This window comes from Convolutriloba macropyga, chromosome 9 (genome assembly GCF_964194025.1).
Source record: "Convolutriloba macropyga chromosome 9, txConMacr16.3, whole genome shotgun sequence".
Classification (NCBI taxonomy): Eukaryota; Metazoa; Xenacoelomorpha; order Acoela; family Convolutidae; genus Convolutriloba; species Convolutriloba macropyga.
In genome coordinates this window covers 50,908,126-50,921,671 of record NC_134476.1, presented here as the reverse complement: position 1 = coordinate 50,921,671, position 13,546 = coordinate 50,908,126, and the positions used below count along the sequence as shown (strand labels likewise).

General features: G+C 37.1%; 1 protein-coding gene across 1 annotated transcript; it reads left to right on the top strand.

The window, feature by feature from the left end:
• The first annotated feature begins 1,177 nt into the window (after positions 1-1,177).
• Positions 1,178-10,079, top strand: LOC142346255 (serine/threonine-protein kinase VRK1-like). The gene is made up of 3 exons (XM_075398771.1): positions 1,178-1,920; positions 8,930-9,257; positions 9,426-10,079. Exons 1-3 carry the CDS (start codon positions 1,248-1,250, stop codon positions 9,946-9,948), a joined length of 1,524 nt encoding a protein of 507 aa, XP_075254886.1. The 5' UTR covers positions 1,178-1,247; the 3' UTR covers positions 9,949-10,079.
• The last annotated feature ends 3,467 nt before the right edge of the window (positions 10,080-13,546 follow it).

Genomic DNA, 13,546 nt, shown 5'->3' with positions numbered 1-13,546 from the left:
TTTTGTCACTACTCATAACTAACAACTGGTGAATAACTTCTTTTTGATTATAAGAAGAAAAGCACGTGTTGAGATGATCTCGTTTAAAACAATATAGGATTACATACATGTACGTAATTACGAATTAAGGGTAAAGCTGAATCAAAAGCAAATAGACATCAAAATAAAACAAAATTAAAGGTATGTAACAATTACGTTGTACGTAAAGGATAATATATTAATAACCGTTAGCAAGACGACAGAAATTACAATAGCTATTTATACTGTTTCATCACTTCGAAACAAAAAACATGGGTCATATCTGTTGACATCCACTAAGTGTACGCCTCAATTTGCATGCGCGAATCTCAAATCGTTATGCCCTGCTGTGGCACAAAACCCTTGAGAATTTTGGCCAGTTTTAGTGGTGAAACACGCCCACCTGTCCCTGGGGGGGCAATACATAAGTGGGCTTAAATTTTTTAGCTTCCTTGACGCAATTTTATAATTTTGCTTGGTGTAGGCGAAAACAGTGGTCGCAATCAATTATGAATACGAAATCAATGGTTTTGGAGCTTTAATAAATATAAGCACAATAAGAGAAAAAACAATCAATATTTGTCAGCTTGGTTGATGAAATGCATTGTAGGAGACAGAGATCTATTCTGTGAATTATTTCAAACGAGACTGGCCAATTGGAGACAAATAATTCCCTATTTTGTATGAAATAACTGGTGCTCCAATAGGAGTCTCCAGGCTACCTCAGTTAAACCTACCATATATACATGTATACTACCCTTACTCTGGCGTTATAGTACTCCCGTTATTATAATTGAACAACTTCTACTCTGCCTATTTGCCACTGGGAAAAATTCCGAATTGCTATCTTGTAGGATCTTAAAAGATTTTATGGAATCACACAAGGGGATGCATCATCTTAAAAATTTTCTGTCAGTCTTATAAAATACTAACTCGTTGTTTAAGGCCACAAACAATTCAAAAAAATTGTAAAGTTCCTACAAGTTAATCATTTTTTGCAAGAATTTATTAATATTGTGTAAGATATCAATCGCGTCTCGTTGAGGGGAGAGTGTAGAGTCGTTATTGTAAAGCATGTAGAACTGAGCGAACCTCCTCGTGCAGTATTAAGTAGCATTATATTGCTAATTCTTAAGACATCAAAAGGTTCCATGCCCACATAAGTTCATCCTCAATGTTAATATTTTTCAGATAGATTTGTAAACAATGTTCCACCAATTGATGTAAAGATGCCACCTAAAAAGCAGAAAACCACGCACATTCTCGCCCCACCAATACCCTCCAAAACCATTCTTACCGATGTGTTCAAAAAACGCTGGAAGGTCATCGCCCCAATTGGCCAGGGAGGCTTCGGGGCTATCTATTCATGCTCTTGCGAAGATGGGAAATACGGCGCCCAACAGTTTGCTTTGAAAGTTGAACCTAAAGATAATGGACCTCTATTCGTCGAGATTAATTTTTACCAAAGAGCCGCCAAAATAGACATGGTTGACGAATGGGTAAAAAGCAAACGTTTAACATATCTTGCCGTTCCAAAATTGTACGCTCTGGGGTCTCACGAAATGGGAAACAAGTCTCTGCGGTTTCTGGTGTTGGAAAAATTTGGAACCGACTTGCAGAAATTTTTGGAAAAGAGCAAAACGTTTCCTGTGGCAACTTGTTACAGAATTGCAATTATGCTTATTGATGCTCTCGAATATTTGCACACCCATGAATTTGCGCACGCGGATATTAAAGGAGCTAATATTCTGTTGGATTCCCAGAAAGGGGATAAAGTGTATCTGCTGGATTACGGACTGGCCTCGAGATTTGCGCCAAACGGTGCTCATATGCCTTATAAGGAAGACCCTAAGAAGGCGCATGACGGGACTATTGAGTACACAAGCATTGATGCGCATAAGGGTTAGTGTCTAGTTAAGTTTTTGGTTGGTTCATGAATATAATCAGAACAGATTAATTCATAACTGGACGCTCAAATAGCTCTCTGTGGTCGACAAAATGCTGCGTTTTATGCTGCGAATAAACATTCCATCCATCTAAAATATTGGCTGAACTGAGGCAACTAACAACCTCCCGAATTTTTAGTTCAAATAGAAAAAACAACTGCTTCGCGAAGCGAGTTATTTGAGAAATCGCTCTCGGTTCCAAAAAGAATACCCGAGAAAATGAATGCCAAAAGCATTCTCAAGTGAGGAAAGTTTGAGAAAGTAAAAGGATAAGAAAATGACTCAGCTCTTAGAAAACTGAATTTCGGGTATCAGCAACCGAAACAATCAATTTATCTTACTGTAACTATGTTCGCCTATTAATTAATGTTTATTTTGTGTATAACTGTACGAAATGTACGAGGCATATAAATCTGAGGCATATTTAAAGAAAACGCTCATTTCATTTTTAAAATCGAAGTCGTCGCTTTTTGGAGCAAATTAACTATTTTTGTTTTCTAAATATCAAACCAAATTTCGAAACCCGATTCATTTTTTTCCGTTTAACTACCGATAAATAGACTTAATTGTAAACTGTTTATTTTAGTATAATTGGTCAATTTTTTGAAACAATCGAAGAACTTTTGAAGTTAATTTTCTATTAACTTTTAATTGTTCTCGGACGAAGTTTGAAGCGAATATTATAAACGTGTTGGTCTTTTGGTGTGCAAAACTTTTGTGCGCTTTTGTTCTAGAACTTCCTCTTGAGTGACCTTTTCACAGTTCATTTCTTTATTTTTGAGTGATCTGAATTGCTTTCATTGTTGGTTGCTGGCATAATGGCGAATATGAGTGGTTTAGGATCAAATCCGTTGTAACTTAGTGGTAAAGAAATCAGACTCTCATCCTGACGGTGGCGGTTTCGAAATTCTATGAAGCCGGAGTTTTTGCACCAAAAATTTTTTTCTAGGCTACACCCCTAAATTAAATCTCCCGCTTGTCGTTCGAGGGCAGTTCATCGAACTTAGTCAGTATATATTATATTTTCTTTTAATTCTCTATTTTTAAGATAATGATATATATATATATATTGCTGGCACGACATAGCGAAAGACAGAGTTTTAGATGTAAGTGTTGACAAATTTAGTTTCCAAATTACGTTGAATAGATTTATTTTCCGTTTTTATTGACATAAGCTAATTCTCTAGAATCAATTTTGGAACCTACAGTGTTTTGAAGCTTACAGTTTTTTGCCCTCATTACTGTATTTAATCAGGGTTTCTTTTGGTTTTAAAACAAGACTTTTTAAAATCGCAGAAGTAAAACTTAATTGGTTGCTCTCAATTACACTTTCATTTGTGCAATTGATGCTGACTAACTTTTTAATTTGTTGACCAACTTTTGTTCTACTCTTGTTCTGAGATGATTGAAGTTGAAATCAATCGAAACAACTTTGAATTTTCTGTGAGGTCATCTGACATAGTAAAATTTGTCAATGTCATTGTCTTAGGACGACCGCATCCGGATTTCGTTGTTTGGTCCACGCTTGACACATAATTACAATTGTTACTGTTTAAAGTCCAGTTTCTGTATATGATTTTTAATTTTCTGAATATTAGATTATTTCTAATACTTTTCTAAAAAACGACGTCTTTCAACTAACTTTGGAAACTGATTAAAGGTCCTCTGGTGAGGATACGATTTGCTCATAAAGTTTATTTTTTTGTGTGTAAAAACGAATTTTATTTCTTTTTAATACAAATCTTTATCAAGTTTTGATTCGGAATCAAAAGTTTCTGATCATTAAAAGTTCAAATAAGTTTTTGTTTTGTTGAAGAATTCGTCATTCTTCTGAATCGCTCTCTATAACATCAGTCTTGTTCTCCTTAAATTTCAGAATTCTTCTCTTTTCAATCTTCATTGAACTATTGCAATTTTTTTACGTTCTCCCCGCTAGTTGGGTGAGACAATTTTTTACAAAAAAGAAGGTCCCCTCTCATTGGGTGACACCTCTAAGATGACTGCACTCTTTTTGTAGTTCACAATGATTGCTCAAAACAGAGTTTGCCCAAAAACGTTGCAAAAGTGGGGAATACCGGACTCGTGCAAATAACACACAATCACAACGGAAACCGACTGAGCCAATCTATCAAAAGCGAAAGCATGTCCTTGCGACTGATAATTCCTGCTGTCAGCTAACAGAGCTATGCGCTTTAACGTTTTCTTGAGAGTAACTGACAGACCGCCCATTGACTCAACAGCAAGAAGAACCAACAAAATTCCTTGCTCAGAGCAACCGTTTTCGTTTTGTGCATACTTTCGCTCTTCGGCTGCTTCAATTGCGTAACCGGACTTCTCTGCCGCATGATTTATAACGTTTCGTTGCAGTCGGGAAGATACGATGACGTCTAGAGCAGCTGGACGACCTGATTTCCATGAATGCAGAAATATGTCGCCAGGGCGAGAACTGTTTCCAGCAATAAGGTTCTGTTTTTCGATGACTTGAGACAAGTTAGCTGCTGAGCAAGCTGATGCAATACGGTCACGAATCCTGTCGTGCCGTGAAATTGCATCAACTCTTCCGTGACAGATGACGGCGTGGTCACCGAAAATGTCATTGTCCCAGACCTGCAGTAAGGGCATTTTCTTTCATCTTCATGAAATGCAATCCGTAGTCTGTACTTGACACTAATTTGAAATTCACTGGGACTGAGATGGAGACCTAAGGCAGGAACTGGAGGTGACGCAAGTCATGCGCCAGATTGAGGCAAACAGAGTGGTTGCAGTCTTGCTTTCTCCTTCTTTGGCGACTGAATTCTTAGCAGCTCAGAAAACTGTTCAGTATCTACAGCTTCTTGAATTTTCTTTGTTAAGGAAGTCAAGTTGAAAGGTTCAAGGCTTGTACAAAGTTCTTCAAAAACTCCGCTATCTGAAGCGCGCTGGTTTGTATTTTTCTGTACCAATTCATCAGAAGCTAACACTGAGCCCACATATGCGGCCCTGTATTGCTGTTGCGATTGTCGCACTCCGAGGCCAGAAATGTTCATCGGCAAGGCTGACTGCTTCCAGGCATTGTCAGAGTTGACAGTACCTATTATATGATCTAACGCATCCCGTTGGCTGGAATCGAAGACATTTAAAACATCGATCAGATCTCTTGTCGGCGTGTTACTGCGTAGAGAGTAGACTAACTTTGGTGTCCCTAAGCAATAACGAAGTCATCCAGATAACTCTAACTCTCCAAGAGCAACACAACCTTTTGAACACGTTTCTGCAAGTAAGAAGAAACAAATTCTGGTGATCCGACATTGGCACCCAGTAGTTCAAAACCATTGCTCGTTTTTCTTGTAGCTTCTCCATCAACTGAGGGTAGATCTACGATTGACCAGAGTTCGCACTTGTCTTTTCAAATATAGACGCCTTTTTGGACCTTCATTTGCTAAGATATCGAGCGTTGTTGGGATTTGATCTTCGGAGTCGGCAACGAAACAATCGTCCAAATTCCAAGTGTGCTGGGTAAGATTTTGAACCGCGTCTCTTAATTTTTCTATAACAGGCCATAACGTCAACGAAAAGAGAAGTTGACCCAGCGAATCTCCTTGTTGAACACCCGATTCACTTTGAAGACTGGCGTTATTATACAGTAGTGGAACATGCTGAGAGTAGCAAAAATTTGTGATGGCTGCAATACATGGTAGGAAATTTCATGCTGCTTGCAGTGTGAAGGCTCAACCGAATTAAAGGCATTTCCGAAATCAATCTGAAGCACTCCAACCTTAGAGTCAACGTTGATGATTTTTTCGTAAGTGATTTTCGCATAGTGGATAATTGATTCCGCACCTCCGCTGACTCTAACCCCTAGCTGAAGGTAATCGAACAACTCAATTGCGTCTGATTTTGCTTCTTCCAGTAAACATTTAGCAATTAGGCGCCTCCAGGATTTCACTGACAGCTATTGGGCGTACTCCTTCTTTCTTTTTGGATAAAACGGTGAGCGATGCGCTGCACAGGGCTTTGAAACAAATGAAGGGACTTTAACCCCTGCTTCTAATATTTACAAAACTTGCTAATGCTTTAAGGGCGGATCCAGTGTGGTCGGGAGCAGTACATTTTACTGCGTGCAATAGGTGTTCGGAATACATCTTGGAAGGACCAACTGCAGTGTACTTGCTGAAAGTTTTCAATTGTTCAAAAACTATGTTATCGCTAAATTGATACGCACTTGATGCAACATTATCAGGTTCGAGCAGGGTTGGAGGCGCTTCTTTGGGATGTAGCTCTTCTAGTGCTTTCAGAGTAGCTCTCCTATTAGGCGCAAGTCCATCAGATGACAGGATTTTTGCGGTGCTGCCAAATGACCTTGCAAACGTAGACACTTAGCTCTGCTGGCCTATTTTTCTATTCCATTTGTGGAATTTTTCTTCGCTTGTTTCATTGGCAAAGCTTCTGTCCAAAGGATTGCATATTCACCCGCATTCCATCGATCGATGCGATCGGATAGCCGCTGATCCTGTTTTGGTTTACGCTTCTTACCTTTTCGTTTGCTCGCACGCAGGATGCGCTTCGAAACTGAAAACTATTTCTGCCAATTCAGTTCATCTGGTATTTTGGCGCAATCATCCAGGTTGCTGGTCAGCAGTTGTGACCACTTAGCTCTAAATTTGACCGGAACGAAACGACATGTTAGAACATGTGAACTTACTAGTGTCTGTAATCAGGGCAGTTTTTTCTTCTCTCTGTATGGTTTGGTGAACATTTTCAAAGAAATTATCATCAAGCTGGTTTTGCTCACAGGACGCGAGGAGTAGGTCATTTTCATCCAAAATTTCTTCTTTAATGTTTTTTTCGCGATTGTTCAAATTATATTTGTGCTTCGAATAGGCCCAAATTGATTTCCCATTGAACCACGAGTCGTGCTCTGAGCCCCAACCATTATGTCTAATTTTGGTTTCATGCCCCGAGTTTCTAACACTTGCATCTATAGACTTTATTGACAGTGTCGGCGATGAAAAGTTTTTTTCCTGGTGTTGTGTGGAATTGTTCTTTTTACACTCATGTCTTGAAAGTTTTTCATCAAACCAGTAGGTGCATCACTGTTAGGGTCAGAGTCATTAATGATGTCTCGTGAGCTTGCATTATCTTGAGACTGGAGATGCAGACGAACACTATCGTTCACAACAGTTTTTCTCAAATGGTGATTCATTTTTCCCATGTTCGAAACTGTATTTATATCATCCGGGGGATTGCAAATCGTAAAAACGAACTTTTTCCCGAACTGAAGGTTCTTTTTCGATAGCTAGACTTTTGATCTTGTTTTTGTCGATCACTACTTTTTTTGATGTGTTGTCTAGTATTTCTCTGAAGTGTCCTCCCCGTTGTGGCAGTTTCTGTTGCAGTACTCTACTGCTTGTTTTTGAAATGTCACTGAATCCGCTGGCGCCTAATAGCATCTATCTGTAGGCGCAACCGGAGGAACGACGTTGGGGGGGGGGTTGATCAAGAACAATCTCACCGGGTTTTGATGCTAGGTCTTGAACTCTTGAGGTAATTTAATTCAATAAGGTTGTTCCCATTTTAAACGAATTCAATTTCGAGTTTAGCTTTCATCAACTCAGCGACTTACTTCCAAAATGTTACTTCTAAAAAGTAAATGATTTCAATTGTTTTTCTGAAAAGTGATCTAGTGCCAACTACTTTTGAGTGAATATATAGTATCTGGCCTGTTTACAGTCTTATTAAGTACGCAACAGCTCTTTCTCACCGATAAGTTTTTTTTCGGCTTTCAACTTTGATTAAACTGCTTTGTTTGCCTGGGTATACTGTGTATAATTAAATTTGATCTCAACCAATTCCGATCTTATATTGACGTAATGTTCTTGTCACTAATCCAGCTTTTGAAGTGAAATTAAGACCTGAGATAAGTCTTAATTGGGATGCTTTGAGCTATCCATCAAGTGTCTTGTCGCACTTTAGAATTTGCTCAAATTTGCCTTTGAGTTAGCTTTTGTATGACATGCTCAAAATCAGCTTCTTTACATGCCTAAACATTGAAAAAAGTATCCGCAGGCATCGGTATCAATTTTGACTCCGGTCAACCATAGCCATGATTTTGCGCTTTAATGCAGTTTTTTGAAATTGTTTTTAATTTTTAAGTCTTTGTCGATTAAATTTTGAAAATCTGTTTGTATCTAGGTCACTACTGATTTAAGAAGTACCTTTCTGTTTAATCTACTTCCCGGAAAGTTGTTTTGGTGAAGCTACCGAGGAAGCAGAACTTCATTGTGTGAAAAACACTTTTGATTTCTTGTAGATTTGAAGCATCTTCAAATCTAACTTTCTTGTTTTCAAATCTACAAGAATTCAAAAGTGTTTTTCACACAATGAAGTTCTGCTTCCTCGGTAGCTTCACCGAAATAACTTTCCGGGAAGTAGATTAAACAGAAAGGTACTTCTTAAATCAGTAGTGACTTAGATACAAACAGATTTTCAAAATGTAATCGACAAAGACTTAAAAATTAATAACAATTTCAAAAAAACTGCATTACAGCGCAAAATCATGGCTATGGTCGACGGGAGTCAGAATTGATACCGATTGCCCATTAAAATTGCCTTTCAGGTGTTTAAATAATTACGAAGAAAAGGAGGTTTTGCTGTGAAGAATTATGCTTTTTTGCCTTCGTATTTTATTTTCAACCGAATTTGCTTTTTTTAAAATTGAAATAGACTGCAATACTGAACAGATAAAAAGATTATCCCTATTATGAAATGACATTGCATAAATATGGCATTCATATGCCAGGTACAGGTTTGAAATTGGTACAAACATGGTGCTTCAAAATAGGACCCCCTTGGCGTGAGGTTTCGCAAAAAGTTGCTGTTACCGACCAGATTGCTGATAATGTCAAATGCCCTTCATTTAGCTCATAGATAACAATTTTTCTGAAAAGACTAATCAGATATGGTGGTTTGAATCAAATATGGTACAGGTGTGAAGACATCGCGAAGAGCAGATTTGGAGATTCTGGGCTATGTGTTGCTACACTGGATGACAGGGACACTTCCATGGATAAACCATCTGTCAAATCCAAACACAGTCGCGACTGAGAAAATTAAATTCCGATCTGCTCTTCCCAAATCTCTAGCGTCATACCCAGTGCCAGTAGATATTAGTTTGGAGAAGTATTGGATGGTTGTGAAATCTTTAGATTATGAACAGACACCCGATTATAAAAAGATCAAAGCTATCTTTGCCGATGGTCTCAAAAGACTGAAAGCTCCGACCTCAGGAAAATTAATTTTTGACAGTGGTAAGTGGTGCTCATATATATTGTTTTCACTACTTTTTAAGTACCAGTGATTGTAATTACTGTAGGAACTGCCCCCATGACCAAAAATTTTGTTTTCTTTGTCACTTGTGAACAAAATAAATTTTTGTTGCAACAAATGATTGTTATCTTGAAATTTTAGACATGCAACATTAAGTCTTCATTATCTGTTGACAATGTTCGGCTTTCTTCTTTCCTTTCGTAATAATTTACAATTGTTTGTTTTCGGTAACATCAACAACGCAACTCAGGCATTCCCGTCACCAATAGTGCACGGAAAACAATCAACTGCAAGCCAGCCTGCCTCTAACAGAAATCGAGGAAAACCAAAGATAATAAAATCACGACTGATTTCAAATTCAGACGAATCGGAAACCGAACTTGAACTGAACAATTCTCCCCTGGTTGCCAAACCAAAACGCAGGGCCAGATTGAATTCATCAGGTGACAACGATGCTGCAGATTCGGTAACAACTTCAGCAGCAACATCATCCAATCAAGACGTTTATGCAGAAAGAAGTGAAGCTGCGAAAAGTCAGCTGAAAAAGCTACCTTTGAGGAACCCGACAGTTGCTGAGATTGCAAATTCAAATGATCAGGAATGTCAAACATCGCCGTGGATGTATGAAGAGTTCAAGGCTGAGCGTCGAAAGCGGAGACGGCAAGCTTGCAATGAATGAATGAAGTAGACACTGTGATCAACTGAAATCAAATGCGCGATTAAAATATTTTAATGTCTTAAGGCAGAACCTGTGTTAAGAAATATCGGCTCACTCAGTAAAATTATAGTATTATTGGTTGAAATTATCAATCATTTTTATCTTCATTGAAAAATAACCTCAATCAAACTTTCTTACGTGACAAGTATGAATCAAGTGAATTAAGGTACAAACGGATAAGAAACTTGTTGCGGAAACTAGTTGAAAAAAACAAAAACGCAATTTTTGTCAAAGAGAATTTAATTCCAACGCAAAAAAGCTTCTTTAAGGCAGTGTAAGAAGTTGAGGGAAACTCAAAATCCTTAGGCGTCGACATGAGCTCTATCGAATTGTTTAATAATTTTTTCTGCAGTTGGATTTAAAATGACACCTACTTCCACAAGTCAAAACTAAATAGTGAGATCAAATAGAGCAAAAACTCAATGGTATTAAGCTTGTAAACAAAGAACTTTTGTCAAAAATGATTCCGAAATTGCCGAACAACTTTGACAAGATCATTACTGTTTTAATAATTTTGTTCTAAAAAAATAGAATTTTGCGAGTTCCTGTACTCGGTACTATTTGATGACCGCATCAGAAAGCGCGTGTTCCCAGAATTTTGGAAAAAGGCCATAGTTATTCCTCTCCATAAATCGGGACGTTTTGTTGATCCAATCAATTTGAGGCCTTTTTCTATCCTACCTACAATCAACAAAATATTTCAAAAAATATTTCTGCTTACTTGTTCGATCAAGTAAGCAGTTTTCTTGATAAAAATAATGCTCCTTTTCAAAAACAGTACGGCTTCAGAAGAAAATTTTCTACTATTAAAAATCTAGTCAAGCTAACGCTTGAAATAAAAAGTCATGGGACATGAAGAATCCTGCAAAGAGCAGCTTTTTTGGATTTACGATCAGCTTTTGATACAGTGAACAATTATACTATTTGCCGAAGACACAGTTCTGCAGTACGAAATGAACAAAAGTATACATTATCAGTAACGCGTAAACGACGTTGTCGGTTGGTTCAAAAAAACCCTGACAAAAAGTGTAAAAAAGTGTGTAATTTTTTTTAGTAGAGGTAACAGTGGTAATGAAGCTACTGTTCAGCCTAACAAAATAAATGAGGAAACTGTGAACGAAAAGCTAATGTAAAGTTTCTTGGAGTTGTTGGTGATAGCCTTTTGTATTTTACTGAGCATATTGAATACTTAGCTGACATGTTGATTAAATTAACGAGTTCTTTTTATCGCTTCGCTTGACAAAATTGCTGAGTTTCCCCGCAATGATTTTTGTACAATGAGGTCTTTGTACAACCGATTGCTCAATGTGCTGTGCTGTTGTATGGAACAGTGCACAAAAGAGCGCTAGAGCCCATGAAATCTGAACAGAGTCAGTGATTCAGAAATATATGCATATATGCGGTTTGAGAAAAAACAATTCAATTTGTGCTGTGAGAGAACGCAATCAGATTTTATCTGTAAGGGAACTGAATTTGAAAGAAATTTTTAACTTATTAATTTTTTTGCGGAATGAGAGCCCATTGCAGGAAATTAAATCAATAATACTTTTTGTTGAACTTGAAGGTCTCGAAATCGAGAACTAGACGTAGATCCATCAAACCATCTAATAACGCAACAGGCTGTAGTGCTAAATTGTTTGTCGTAAGGGTATGGAAATTACTCAACATCATGCTCTAGTACCAGCACAAAGCAATGCAAACTGGAAAATTTTATCTCTGTTTGTCCAAGGTTACATTCAAGGCAATGCTGAACTACTTTCAAAATTTTTCTGATCTTTATTGGTTTTTGAATCCGTTTATTCCAATGTTGGAATTTTGATTATTTTGAAGAAGGTTTTTTGGCCAAGTACCTTTAAACTGCTTCAAAGCATGACTAGAATAGGCTTCTTTGAAGTCTATTGATGACCTTTTGGAACTGAGTGATGTGTTTGTGCTAAGTGAATAACATGTCGTTAGCTTCTGATTACCAATTCAATCAAACTAACGAGATTCATATCTTACTGGTATCATAAGTTTTTGTTATGGATATAATGTATCAGAACAACTGCTGTCTTTATTTTCTTGCCAGCGATACTTTTTGTCTTCACTCATCTGGGCGGTGCACCAACGATTTAGACTTCAAGATGCATGATTTTTTATTTTGTTGAGATGTAATTTTCAAGTCTCAAAAATATGGAACCGGAAATTTGCATACATCCAATTAGATTATCGAGTGGGTGCCCTGCTAACCCTACATATAGACCTAAGCATAGTAGAGTGATGCATTATAGATTTGAGTTTCAAATCAAAAATCAGGAAAGTTCAGTTTTGTACATGTTCTTAGGTATTTTGTAGCGAAATAATGAAAAGACAAATTGAGCCGAATAATGAATAGTCCTTATTTTTTAAGTTGTAATAAAAAGAATCAGGTGGTTGAGCAGAAAAAAATTGTGAACTCAGCGGAAGGGCGGCAATTTAAAAGAGTTTTTCTAGTATTCGTTGGAGGCTTCCTAAGTACAATGAAGTTGACTAAAAATTTAGAGCAAAAAGGAATTGTGAAAATGTTATGAAAAGCAATTAAATTACTTCACAACTTGAGCTTTAACGTGCGCCTAATTAGTGCATTCCTTGCATAATTTTCTATCATTTCATGCGTTCATTACATAACCACAAAAAATGTGAATTTTTCATAACATGAAAAATGTGAGACCAATTTTCGAATATTTGTATTATGACAGGAACGAGCTCAAACGACCTGAAAAATGCGGTTAATCCAGCAAAGTGCTTGAAATGGATCTTAAGAGATTAATAGAAAGAGAAAAGTTGAGAAAAACTACATGAGTTGAGCGAATTAGACGGAAAGAAAACTGATTTAATGACGAAAATTTCAAATATAGGATTGCAGAGTTCAGAAAACTGAATTTTCGAATCATTTTGAGAAACAGTGGGCGTGAAATTGTGTCCTTCTTTGAGATGAGTATTATAGATTTACAATGCTCAATGCTTAGTTTTGTTCCCTTCTAGTTTAAAAATTGGCTTTATGTGTGATAGCTTTCAACGGATAACGAGTAAAAATAAGATGAAGAAGTTAGGAATAGTTTTTGGTGGCAATTCGACAGGTTGCAAATTTTTCGCATTGTAACTAGCCATCAATCTCTTTGTTGATATGTTATGAAATAATAGAAATTGTTGTTTAGGAGTCATTCAAAATTATAACAACAGGAAAGAGCTTGTGGAAAGAGCGATAAAAAAGATTTTCTTGTTTCAATTTTCCCAAGTCACACTTCCCAAACTTACCCAATGACTTGGATGTTTACGCTACTCAAATTGTTTTCTAACTGTCAGTAGAAATTTAATAGGATTTCTACAAAGGCCGTGATATGTTTTCACTTATGTATTACACTTCGAATAATAAAAGCACCTAATATTTTTGTATTGAGGCAGAGAATTTTTGAATTTTGCAACACGTTGGCCAACACGCTGGCCAAAATCAAGTGCACCACTTTAGAGGGGGTTCTCTACGACTGTGGTTAACTCAATTGATCATATAGGGGAAATTTCCTACAACAAAAACAGAAAA

Excerpts from the sequence above, each read along its gene's own strand:
- LOC142346255 (XM_075398771.1), top strand. The coding sequence starts at position 1,248 with ATGCCACCTAAAAAGCAGAAAACCACGCACATTCTCGCCCCACCAATA. Across the intron at positions 1,921-8,929 it reads AAGCATTGATGCGCATAAGG|GTGTGAAGACATCGCGAAGA; the intron begins GTTAGTGTCTAG and ends AATATGGTACAG. Across the intron at positions 9,258-9,425 it reads ATTTTTGACAGTGGTAAGTG|TCTTCATTATCTGTTGACAA; the intron begins GTGCTCATATAT and ends TGCAACATTAAG.